The 12,601-nt window shown below is 37.0% G+C and overlaps 1 protein-coding gene across 1 annotated transcript in view; it reads left to right on the forward strand.

Moving 5' to 3' along the window:
- LOC116165079 overlaps positions 1–7,840 on the forward strand; it is a 42,588-nt gene extending 34,748 nt beyond the window's left edge. The window contains exon 3 of the mRNA XM_031479359.1: positions 7,418–7,840. Within this exon, the coding sequence (XP_031335219.1) occupies positions 7,418–7,583 (166 nt within the window). The 3' untranslated portion in view covers positions 7,584–7,840. The remainder of the gene's footprint in view (positions 1–7,417) is intronic.
- Positions 7,841–12,601: the final 4,761 nt, after the last annotated feature.

Raw genomic sequence — 12,601 nt, forward strand, 5'->3', positions numbered from 1 at the left:
TTATTCAATGGTTATACTTGTATTCACTTGAAACTCCAGACTTTTGTTTTCATTCCTTCATGCCTCATAAACAACGCCTCAACAATATTATACTTACCTACTACGAACGTGGGCGCAATGTACATCCATACAAACCAATGATTATGGAATAGATATATATATATGCCATTTACTGAATAATGAAATTTCCAACGGAGAAGTGGAGGTCTCCATTAAACGAATGATGCAATTATCTGAGCCACAGTGAAAAAGTGTCCGTAGGTATATATCATTGCTAATTGAAAGGCACATGCCGTAGTTTTTTAATTGAATGACTAATATTAATTAATTTACAATTTAATAGTCAAAGTAAATTATTATTACCTTGCAAAGTGTGTAAAAATGTGAAATGAAGATGAATTTTACAACCGAATCACGATTTTTTCGGATCCGGTGTTGCGATCTTGTACAACACAATGACATAATCTATAAACAGTAGAATTGTGGTTTAGCTTTCCGAGTTACTGTTTAGTGTTTAGTAGTAATAATGGAAGAAAAATATATAGCTCGCCAACAGTTTTGAGGTAAATCTGCCATAAATATCCCCCTTAAAAAGTTTAACTAGGATATAACATGGTTTTATGGCTGTCAACAGTCCCGACCAAACTATTTACTGCTGAAAGGTAACATTAAATGAGAACTCGAGTAAGGATTTGTGGACTAAGCACAACCTGTATCAAATGTGTTATTAGAGCCATGATAAACGGAAATTGCGATATCTACCGATCAGTCAGATAGTTTTCACATTAAATTTTGTTGAGATATTGATTTATAGGAACCATATGTTCATTCATTTTACCATCTGTAAATTTATTTACGAAAATTTTATAATGCAATACCATTTATTGCTTTTGTATCAAATTATTTGCTTGTGAACGGTAGCACGTACTTTCAGAACGAAATTGACATCAATTCAATACGATAATAGAATTGGTTTACAGATATAAAATTCCGAAGCTATGGAAACATTTTTAAATTTTTTCCTACCTATACCACACGTGTCGCAAATTTATACGGTATTCCGTTTCTCCATGATTCTGTATCACATTCAACATCACATTTATAAACTTCAGTTTTTAATTATATCTTTGGTCTTTGTTATACCTTAATCTAATACGTATCTGATTTTGTGGGATTAAGTCGTTGATTAATTAAACTATAGTATATTTTCTATTGAGAAGATATTTTCGAGAAATTTTTATCAAAATGATGTTATAGTAATTTTTTGTAATTAGGGAATTTTGATATAGAAGTTGTACCTACTAGTGCAGGTTGTATTAAGTTGGCAGTACGACGCCCCAAATATTTCTCTTATTTAAATGCAGTCTCATCAATTTTGTTTTAATTAATAACCTTCAGAAATTAGTACATTAACTGTGGAACAATTCATAAAGGCAAAATACAGTCCTTGTCCTTTTATATAAGTTATGTGAAATTGAGTCGTTGAGGTTTCTTTTCGCGATTTGCCATTAACGGTCACTAACGGATCGGTCCTTAGTGGGTTGTTGTTACGTGATAGGTGTCACTCACTAGGACGGGTTCGGCTTCGGATTGTCACTTCCTCTTAGGAGCATAACGATACTACACAAATCAGACTCACGATATTAATAACGCAGGACAAGTGCTAAAAGCAATAAGCTGCTTCTTTAAAATATTGTTTAATGTGTTCCGAAGGTATCCTCGTTGTCATCCTTTCCCCATTCGAAATCTCCTTTATAACCTGTAGGTCTTTTTTGGAAGATAGGTACACTATTCGCACTAGCAATCATTGGTCACAGATTGCACGTAGATGTTGAACGTGCTACAAAAAGAGGCATAATCATTAATGTAAAAATTTACCTCAAAGCCCCACATTGTTGATATCTCGGTTCTTACGCTACATACCGTAATATTTAATTCCCTTTTGAGTTTTGGGAGAAAGTAATTAAGTGGTTTTTTCATATTGTTCTTCTTGTAATTTGATTAACACTTTATCAGCCTTACATGTCTCGCTTTTAATCAAATAGAAAGGGAATCTTGTCTTTCTGTATATCAAAACATAACCCTAATTTGTAAATAAATACAATCGAATGTCAAATAGGGTAGTGAATTTAGGTTTTCCACTTTAATACCAACTTAAAAACGGTGCGTTAATAGGTCTCATTAACGCACTGTTTTGAGCGGAAAACAGTGCGTTAATAAGAACATTTAAAAATCGAAATAGAAAATAAGAACATTTAAAAATCGAAATAGAAAAAATGAGTTGAGGTATTTTCGAAAGATAGGAACGCATCAAAAATATGTAGGTAATTTATTTCAAAAGATATACACAGTTATACTGTAACACACATGCGAGTACTTATACTGGGTGGTACCTTGCGCGACGAAGCATAGAGATTTCAATGGTAATTTCTTTATATAAATTACTAGCTCCCCTAATTATTTTAGAGCAAAAGTCTAAATAAGTTTTTTTTAGAGAACAAAATACTGCATCTGTTAATACTATCACTTATAATGTTCGTCGTATGACGGGGTAAAAAAATTATTGGGTAAATCGGTTATGAAGAATCGCTGGAAAATATTTTCAAAAATTTTCTAAAAATGACCAACAGAGGGTGTAACTGCCATCTTAAATTGTAAAATTGCATTTTCTTTAAATTTCACATAATAAACTTAAAAAAAATTTTCACATTTTTAAAGAGAACCAGTTTATCTATCATTTTCGTAAAAACAAAAACTCCGTTATTTCAAAAACAAAGATGGTGTGGAGCGTTCAATTGTTTTTGCAATAACCTGCTTGAACTTCTTAACCGTTTGACCGATTGTAACAAATTTGGTATCGTTGAAAAGAGCATTTCTTGGGCAACAAGAATCAAATATAGTTAATTTAGTTGAATCCTTCTCCGCCATGACCCAATATCCTAAAAAAATCAAAAGGAATGATATGACTTTTTCTTTACGAAAAAGTAGCCAAATAACATCCAAAGAGACCAGTGAAAACCGTTTTTCAAAATCTCGGTCCTAACCTCAAATATTAGAAAAATGCGATTAACTAATTAATTAATAAAAATGCTTAAATTGTATCTTAATTTACTTTTTACGTATTTCCGATGTTTGTCGATGGCGCGAAAGAAAAGCACCCTACACTTTTAAGTAGGCCGTGGAAAATTAAACAAATGAAACACGATGCATTATAAAATAATAACAGCTGCCATTTGTAAATTATTCTGCTGTGTTTACATTCAGAAGGTGCATTTTTTTGGATTTGTAATCTTTTCTAAAATGGGGATTTCTAACCAAGAAGCATTTAATATGCTGGCGGCGATATTTCGTGGTCGATTCGGATAATGCAAATAGAAGACGCGGGCAGCGATGGTCGTATTTAAAAAATACTCAAAATATATCGCCAGCATATTAAATGCGTTTGCGCAATCATAACAATTTAGTTTAAATTCTGAAACAGAAAGGTCACCGTGCGATTTCCAAGTTTTGGGACCCATGAAGAAGCACTTGAAAGGCCGCCATTTCATGTCGGACGTACTACGCAGACGTGCCGGACCAGGTCTGCGATCCTGTGGATCGCCTCACGCTCGAGGGAATTGTGGAAGCAAAGCAAGGCAATGGAATTCAGCCACATTTAAATCAAACGGTTCTGAAAGTTTCATCAAAAGAGTTCATATATGCCAGCAGAACCGTCGAGCGGTCGAGCCACTTATCCGATAAGCTATATTCCATTCCATATACAGGGTGGTGCCTAGCGCAACGCAGCATAGGGATTTCAATGGTAATTTCTTTATAGTCAATTACTAGCTCCCCTAATTATTTTAGAGCAAAAGTCTAAATAAGTTTTTTTTAGAGAAAAGAATACTGCATCTGTTCATACTTTTAGTTATAATTTTCCATTTTTCAAAACCGTATAAATCGATAAAATAAAAAATTACATTTTTATAAATCAGTGATGCTTTGAAATCTTTATAACAAACTACAAGCGCATCGCATCTAAGTTATCGTTGTTTGACGTCGAACGATTTTCATATTTAATTCTGTTACAACTATCCGATGCAAGAAAAACCGGCAATTGGGTAATGTTTTTTTAGAGAATGTATGCTGCATCTGCATCAGATACTGTTTGTTTATCATTTTCCGGAATCAGAGTACCTACATAATCGAAGAAAAAAAACTGATTTGAAGAAGATTTGTTCCTAAACTTATATTCGGATTTTCCGCTACTGCATCCAAAACGTTGAATGTATTGTCGTTTTCCTGATGGTTTTGACGGACATTTTGAACGTTATTGCACTTGCAGTGCTTTAACTAATTTATAAACAAGTATAAATTTAATATACGTCAAAGGCAAATAATGAAACGTGATCGCTGTTTTTTTTAGGTAATTCCAAGGCATATTTGATTTATTGTAAAATGAACCTTTTTATTTTGTCGATTTCTACGGTTTTGAAAAACGGAAAATTATGAGTAATAGCATGAACAGATTCAGTATTTTTTTCTCTAAAAAAAACTTATTTAGACTTTTGCTCTAAAATAATTAGGGGAGCTAGTAATTGACTATAAAGAAATTACCATTGAAATCCCTATGCTGCGTCGCGCTAGGCACCACCCGGTATAGCGTATTGGCATTCTATTACTATTATTCAGAGCAGCTCTGGTCTGATTCGCAGTATACTATGTCTTCACGTTATGCGCAATTTGATAATACATTATATACTGCGATTCAGAGCACCGATGTGGTATAGTGCTCGGTTTAGTGTTTGTTTTATTACTAAAATCGGCTAACCACTTGTCGCACCAAACACTGTTAATATCTTCACCCGTTTTTTTTAAATTTCGCTTTAAATCCATGTTCTTTTAGTTCCAAATATCCGATCATTGAAAACCTATTCTCGTTGCACATTTCAACCAATACCTCTTTATAGATCATTTTAGTGCAGTGTGAGAACCTTGATTATACACAAACAAACAAAAATATACTTTTCTTGCAAAAGTAACAATAAAAACACACTTCTTGTAAGTGTGTGACGGGCTTTATAGATTCAGAACTCTAAAGTTTAAACCATATCGGTGCTCTGAATCGCAGTACATAATGTATTATCAAATTGCGCATAACGTGAAGTCATAGTATACTGCGAATCAGACCAGAGCTGGTCTGAATAATAGTACAGAATGCCAATACGCCACCCGGTATAATCCTATCGTGATAGTTTATGATTCAATTAAAATTAAAACTATTGTTATTAATACTTTGGCTTTGCCTATTAATCAATGAGGTGTATCTATTTTTTTTTCGTTCCCGTACCCCGTTCCCTTGTAATTTTGGGAAGTGTTTTCGGAGTACACCTTTACGCCTTCAAAGAAGCATACGTTCTAAATGGCAAGTCCCTATCTGCCGCAATAGGAAGGTTCGACATGTTTTTATTTTAACTGAAATCGAGAGATTTTGTTATTAAAAAACGATAAAAAAAATTGGGTGTAAAATATTCTTATTTACGTCCGCTGTAAGCACTTTAAAGTTAAGGGCCGACGCGAAGCAAGAAAATGTACCTGCGCGCGAGACTAGACCGCGTGACGTCAGTAGCCAGAAACATTTGCCGCGCGGCGTTGGCAGAGTATATACGAATTCACGTACGTAAACTGGGACCGATTTATTTATTGTCTGCACAATGCTGCAAGGTTATCAAAAACACTAATTCGTGTAATTTACCCCATGTTAATGTGGAAATGGAGTTTTTGCAGATGCATATGACGTCTACATTAACGCCGCTGCTCTGGCGTTCATTTAAATTTGCGTTATTAAGTAAACACTCCATTTCCACTTTCACATGAGGTGAATTTCGCGAATCAGCTTTTTGATAATCTTCAGCATTGTGTACGTAATAAATAAATTCGTCCCAGTTTACGTGAATTCGTATATACTCTGCCAACGCCAACGCGCACAGGTACGTTTTCCTCCTTCTCGCCAACCCTTGATTCTAAAGTGCTTACAGCGGACGTAAATATCAATATTTTGCGCTCATATTTTTTTTTGGTGGTTTTTTATAACAAAATCTCTCAATTTTAGTTAAAATAAATCAAATATCAAAAATGTCGAACCTCCCTATTGCGACTGTAAAACGTAAAATCCCGCTTTTCGCCGTTCCCGTTCGAATTTCGGGAAGTGATTTATTAAATCAGAATCCTTCGCGGGCATACGTCCAACAATTCCTCAAAGTTTTATTTTAATCGGATGAACGGTTTAGGAAGGTATAAGGCACATACATACAGACAAACATTCCTTCGACTTATATAGCCTGCAAGCTATATAGAACTAGCAGGTGCTCCTACATCAACGACGAGCATTAGTCTGGCGAAATGTAGAAATGCTACATAATACGAGTATATAAAATTTTAAAAAAATCTGCATCGACCGGGATTCGAACCCGGGCCACCCATAAGAGCCTGTACTGTAAAGCCAATGTGAGACGGACAATAAACCTAATGCTCTCGTTACACGTTTCCCCTGAGAAATTGGTGAATGTATATAAAAAAAAAAATTTTATCATCCGGAAGTACTTTCAAAAATCTGGAAATCCATAGCTGTCAAACGAACTTATTACAACTTTCTGGGGATAAGATTTCGTCCCTCACATAAACGTACTGACAAACGAGCGGATAAGTCACTAGTTATAGAGAATTTTCATTTTTGATGAACGTGCTAAATGGTACAATTTGTCTATCATATCAAAGATCAGTGTAGTATGATCTTTGCTCAATAAAGGTACGCGAGTGTGAAGCGAGGTAAGAAGTTACAACTAAATACAAGAATCGCAATGCTATGTAACTGTTTCCTGTACTATTTCCCTTTTGAATTGCCTGCATTGTAACGGGGGGTGATAGAGGAAGCCGGAGGAGGAAAGGAGGAAAATGCGCTATAGACATTCCACATTCGCACGGATAAGTTCATTATGATTAGTAGTCGTAGTTGCAAGAAGGCAGGCCGCAATTGCTTGGTAATACACTTTGAAACGCGTTTTGTAATTTTGTTTCAGTAATGTAAATGACGTTAAACACGATGAAGCAAGGAGAATAATTGTTAAATTTAGCCCCACTTCAATGAAAATTAACTTGTTCGGGTGATTTTGTTTTGGTTAATTTTTGGGGATATGTTTTTTACCACACACAATTTTAATTAGAATACGATGGTAAGATATCACTCATTGCCAAGTTGAATACTAGTTTGGTACCCAAAAATAATAGAAAAAGTCGGTAATTACAGAGCTGAACTTATTATTGGAAAATAATGACATAAATTGACATCATTGGTGCTTTGCGTTTCTCTTTGTAATGAAAACTATATATGTACTAATTTTATTAGACAATTAACTCAGATCTCTTCTGGCACTTACAGCTTTTCAAGCGGTTCATACAAGCCTCGGGATCCCTACGACACAGGTTACAGAGGAACAAGTTATCTCTACGGTCGACCGTCATCAACGACCACAACCGAATCACCCGGAGGAGGAGGTGGACCGACCGATAATCCAGATTCCCAAAGTAACACGTCTTCGGGTTGAACACGGGTAAATGACGACCACAAATTCATAATTAAAGCTTTAACTACTTGATTACTTCATAAAAGATTCTTGACGCTCCCTTTAAGTTACATTAATTTCATCAGCTTCATTCTAACAATACTGTAAACGAGACAAGATGCATAGAATGCAGCTTGTATCATTTAGGTAGGTACAAGAAATTCCGTTTTAGTACAGATATATTTATTCTTTGTATTAACTGTGTAGTATAAGTTAATGAAAATAAAAACTTCTTAGAATGGCTTCATTTTCTTTACAAAAAATGTTTGTAGCCCAATAAAGCGACTAATTTAGAATTTCATAATGCGGAAAATCGTTAAAAACTTTTCCACACTTTTAGCAGCGCCGCTTCAAACAAATGACTCGGGAATAGTGCCTCTGCTTCTAGGGTATGAATTACAAATTACACATCCGTCCAAGATATTTTGATAAATCTCCCTAAATAAAGTTGTTTTCAAGTATGTGAAATACTTATTTCCATTCAATGCAAGGAAATGAGAAATGAAGTGAAAATTAATTTATATGGCTTTTCCTTTATATAAACGGCCTAAATTACAAATCGATTCCGCAATAACGTTTTAAGCGTTCACCATTCAGACGAATGCGTATTGTTTACAAGTAAGAAATGAAAATTCTTTCGGTTCCAGGATAACAACAAAAGCGTGTTGGGAATTTGGAACACTTGAAAACAAAGCCAGTTTACATTATAACCCTAATTTCGGAGATAAGTTATGAAGTTTATTTTCATTCTCTTTATTATTTTTGTTCTCTCGCAGCCTCATTTGCGTTATAAGGCGAAATAGTACGAAATTTGAATTTTTCAACTTAGTTTTTCCAATATTTTATAATTTTATTTGTTTATGGATTTGTCTCCGCTTGTTGATCAATACATTCGTAAAATAAATATGGTTGGAATTCATTAGTAAATAGCTATATTTATAAACAGAGAGCTGACTACAGCAGAATGGCGGATGATGGAATTGTCGGAATAGGTAGGTAACGATATCTTCTAAGTAGACTAATCCCGCCATTAATTTCATAATTAATGTCATTAATTTTTGGAAGGTCGCTGGAGAATTTTTACCCCGAAGGCAATCACCCTGGTAGGAGGCGCCGTCGTCCGGAAATTGAAAATCTTGACTCTTCTTCCAAACGCACTTGCCTGTACTTAGTTGTATTTTAGGGTGATCACTGAGAATACCCTTGCGGTCTCAAACAATCTTTGGTTATGGCGTTAAGGCGTCGGTAATCTACGCAAAATCTAGGTTTTATTTTTCCTTTATTATATTTTAGGCTTGCTGACTATCTTTGTTATCCCGACGATAGGTGAACTGTATTCTGACGGATGGATTTGGAATGGGGGTCCTGGCGTAACCGAATCTTATGTGTGACAGTGTCGGTCCTAGATGGCGTCGCTTGCTCGTAGACCATGTAGACCATACAGTGGCTTTATAGAAACACTGGCAACAATAGAGTGTCTAATTTTTGATTGGTGGTTGAGATCGGCAGCCATTTTGCGTCAAATTTCACAGCTTACTTACTATTTAAGCTGTGTTTCCGCTAATAGATATGCTCACGCGCATTCCCGCGCTTCTAAAAACGTCACTGATTGACAAATTTGATGTACTGGTGCCATGATAATCCTATAAAAAATAGTATCATGACAGATGACAGCCTGACATTAGCGACTTCTGCAGTCAAATGGCAGCGTCTGGGGATGAAAAATTTGTGTTTCGATAGCCGTGAATTCAGTACCTAATTGTATTTCCGCGTGCAATTTGTATTGGAGGACAAAGGCATCGAAAAGTAGCTGGAAACGAATGTGGGGGAACCTAGAAAATCCTAAGGAATTGGTGTGAAACGCGATGCCATGTTCGACGAATCGCAGCGCAATGGCTCATCCAACATTTTATATGAGTTGGGTCCTGCGAAGAGATGGTGTTGACGAGGCGGAAATTGGTGGGAAAACGTTTAATTGAATGGACGGTTTTCAGAAGCGGTGGATGTCGGTCAATTTGATAATCGGTCTATTGGAATCAGGACCATCGATTTAGGGAGAGCGGTGGAAGATGGGAGATTTCATGTGGAACCCGGACTGTGAACGATAAACCACCATCTGCCAATGAGTTATCACTTTCGAAACGGAAGCATCAACCACCGAGCAATTTCGGAAGCAACAGTGCCGTGATTAATTGAAAATTGGTGCTCTCAAATAAGCGGAATGGACGAATGGTACAGGAGAATTAACAACATGGCCGCAAATTTTCTAAATAGGAGGCTTGAGGGGGACATTTTTATGGAACAGCCGGGATAGTCTCGTTAAAGGATAATTTGTGTCATGTGTGCAACGTGAATAAGTGACTGTAAAGACTTAACCAAGCGCCTCTAACTTGTTTGAGGCAGAATAAAGATGATTGTTGTGTTGTTTTATATACTGCTAATTGTGAAATTCACAGTAACGCCACCGTCTGTAAGTTAAGTTGGCTACTCCTTAGTATTGTATTGTAGTATACGCAACACATGTCATACGTGTATTGCGGGTTGCCTATTTTCCAATTTGAATTTTTGACGCAAAATGGCGGGTAAGCTCCTATTGTCGCCACTGTCTCTATAAAGTCACTGTAGTAGACCAGGTCAGGCGACATTTCGTGGTAAACGTCATTGGCGGGCTGAAGTTTTGGAACCAGTGTTTGGTTTGGCGTTGTCTCGTTCTCCAATGCACGCAGCCCCTTTCATAATCCAGGGTCACACTGTGTAGCTACGGAGCCACAGTTGTCCCAGTATGATTAGGGATACGACTGCTGATGCTACCATGAAAACGTTTCTACAGTCTGTTTGCCGAGAACGTCTCTGATAGTGGAAGGTCCAATGATGTTCAGGCGGTGATGCGGATCTGCCACTTCGATGGTGGTATTGATGCAATGTTGGATGATGCCGGCGAAGTCCTCTCGAATGAAATTGTATGTGGACCCCGTGTGCTGGAGGGGTTGTGATGTGGTTAATGCGCTGGCGCTGGTGGCGTTGGCTGCGTGGTCGTGGGAGCGCTATTCTTTTTCTTAAGCCGCTTTCCACTCTTCTTGACGGTGTGCCATTCGAAGACCTAGTCTTCGGAAGTGGAGGGTGTGGCCGATCTCTCGACCACACGAGAGATGACAGTGGGAGCATGCTCGGGTGTTACTTCCTGGTGGCAAAATGGCTCGTGGTGGAGTAGGTATGTGTTGTTTGGTCGCCGCGGAAAGGTAGACTGGAAAACCACGGTAGTTGGCGGTATGGGCTCCAGAGCAGTTCGCCGCTAGGTGGTTTTTAGCACAACGAACGCATTGGGGTGCAAATCCGCAGTTGACGCTAAAGTGGACGAATTCTTAGCATGCGAAACACTGCGCCATTTGGCGGCTGGTGCGGAAAGCTTCTACCTTCAAACGACAGCAGCAGTAGAGCATGTCCGTGATGTATATCTTGGAAGCACTCTGCATGTTCTTCGGAGTGACGAGGAAGGTGTTGTTACTGTGACTCTATCCCTTACCCCGGATTTTGATGGAATAGGTGGGACTGAATCCGCGATATTTGAATAGCAATATGCCGCTTGAATGCTTGTTGCGGTTTCGTTGCCAGTGTCCGTATCAGACGTGTCGGCGGAATTCGTCTTCCGTCGTCGTCTGCTAGCCTTGCAGCGGTAGCGGTGCTGATCGGTTGGGTACCGCTGGTGACGGAACACAGGAGAAAGGAAAAATACCATTTTTCAAGAGCAATAAGACGCCATTAAAACTTTAATCGGCCTTCCGATTCACTTTCGGACAACGTTCCCAAACTTCACAGCATGGCTTGTAATTATAGACGGTTGTGATGCTAATAACCGGCCAATGTGAAGGAAAATGTTTATACTATGGGAGGCTATAATTATGTATATACAGGAAATTTTTGTTAAATGTATACATATGGGCTATGTATACTTGAAAAAAAAACGGGTCAAACGCATGGAATCATGAGACTATAGTAGCATTGAATTATAACTAGGTATACATATAATTCAATGATACAATGATTCGGGCTTGTAGAGCTTTGTATAACTTGTTCTTCAACGGGCTTGTGAGGTGCATTAGGGGTACAAAATTTCAAAAATTCATACAATTCGTTCTAGTTTCCTCGAATGAATGTACGGAAAGCACGCGCCGCGATTCTGCCCATTTCACCATAAATAACAATTAAAATTCCAAAATAGGTGAAACCACTGCGAGTCATTTTTCGATTTTTGAAAAACTTAATTGTAACCTGATAACATGTGGTGATGGATTAGTGTCACTAGATTTGTTAAAATTCAATTGTTATAGAATCATGGCCGACTTACTAAAAAGAAAATCCTAAAAAAAGTAGTTCAATTCAATAAAATGGAAATAAGTCAGAAACTGTTAAAGATAGCTATAAGGAACATGTATTGCTCAAATATATGCCCATTTCGATTCTCTATCTCATGAATAGTAAGAACATGGTCATTCCATTAAAAAAAACTGAGTTTTTAGTCTTTTGAAGTTTCATAAATTTGGATATCCATAGGGGCGGTCGTACGCACACTTACTTTTTTTTTAAGTGCCACTAAAAGAAAAGCCCTATTCATTCTCTATGCACTGAGTAAAAATAGGTTGCCATGACTACAAACCGTTTGCAAGTAACAATTATCAAGGTACCATCTGCCATCCGCCATTTTTTTTCTTAAAGTCAAAATAACTTTAAAAACCATAAGATGGTAGATATCGACATATGGGTATCAAAAGAAGTGAAATTTCACGTAGAATCCAAAAAGCAATAAAAAATAGGGGTTTTGCCATTTAAAATAACGAAGTTACTATCTACTTCCGGTGTTTCCGGAAGTGCGGCCATTTTGAAAATATTTTACATCGATTCGGCCTTCAGAGTAACTCCTAAGTACAAATTTTCAAAAACCTACCTATTTTACTTTCCAGAAAACTTTTACTAAAGCTCCCAAAAAAACACCCTGCTACTAA

This window comes from Photinus pyralis, unplaced genomic scaffold (assembly GCF_008802855.1).
Source record: "Photinus pyralis isolate 1611_PpyrPB1 unplaced genomic scaffold, Ppyr1.3 Ppyr1.4_LG2, whole genome shotgun sequence".
NCBI classification, from domain to species: domain Eukaryota; kingdom Metazoa; phylum Arthropoda; class Insecta; order Coleoptera; family Lampyridae; genus Photinus; species Photinus pyralis.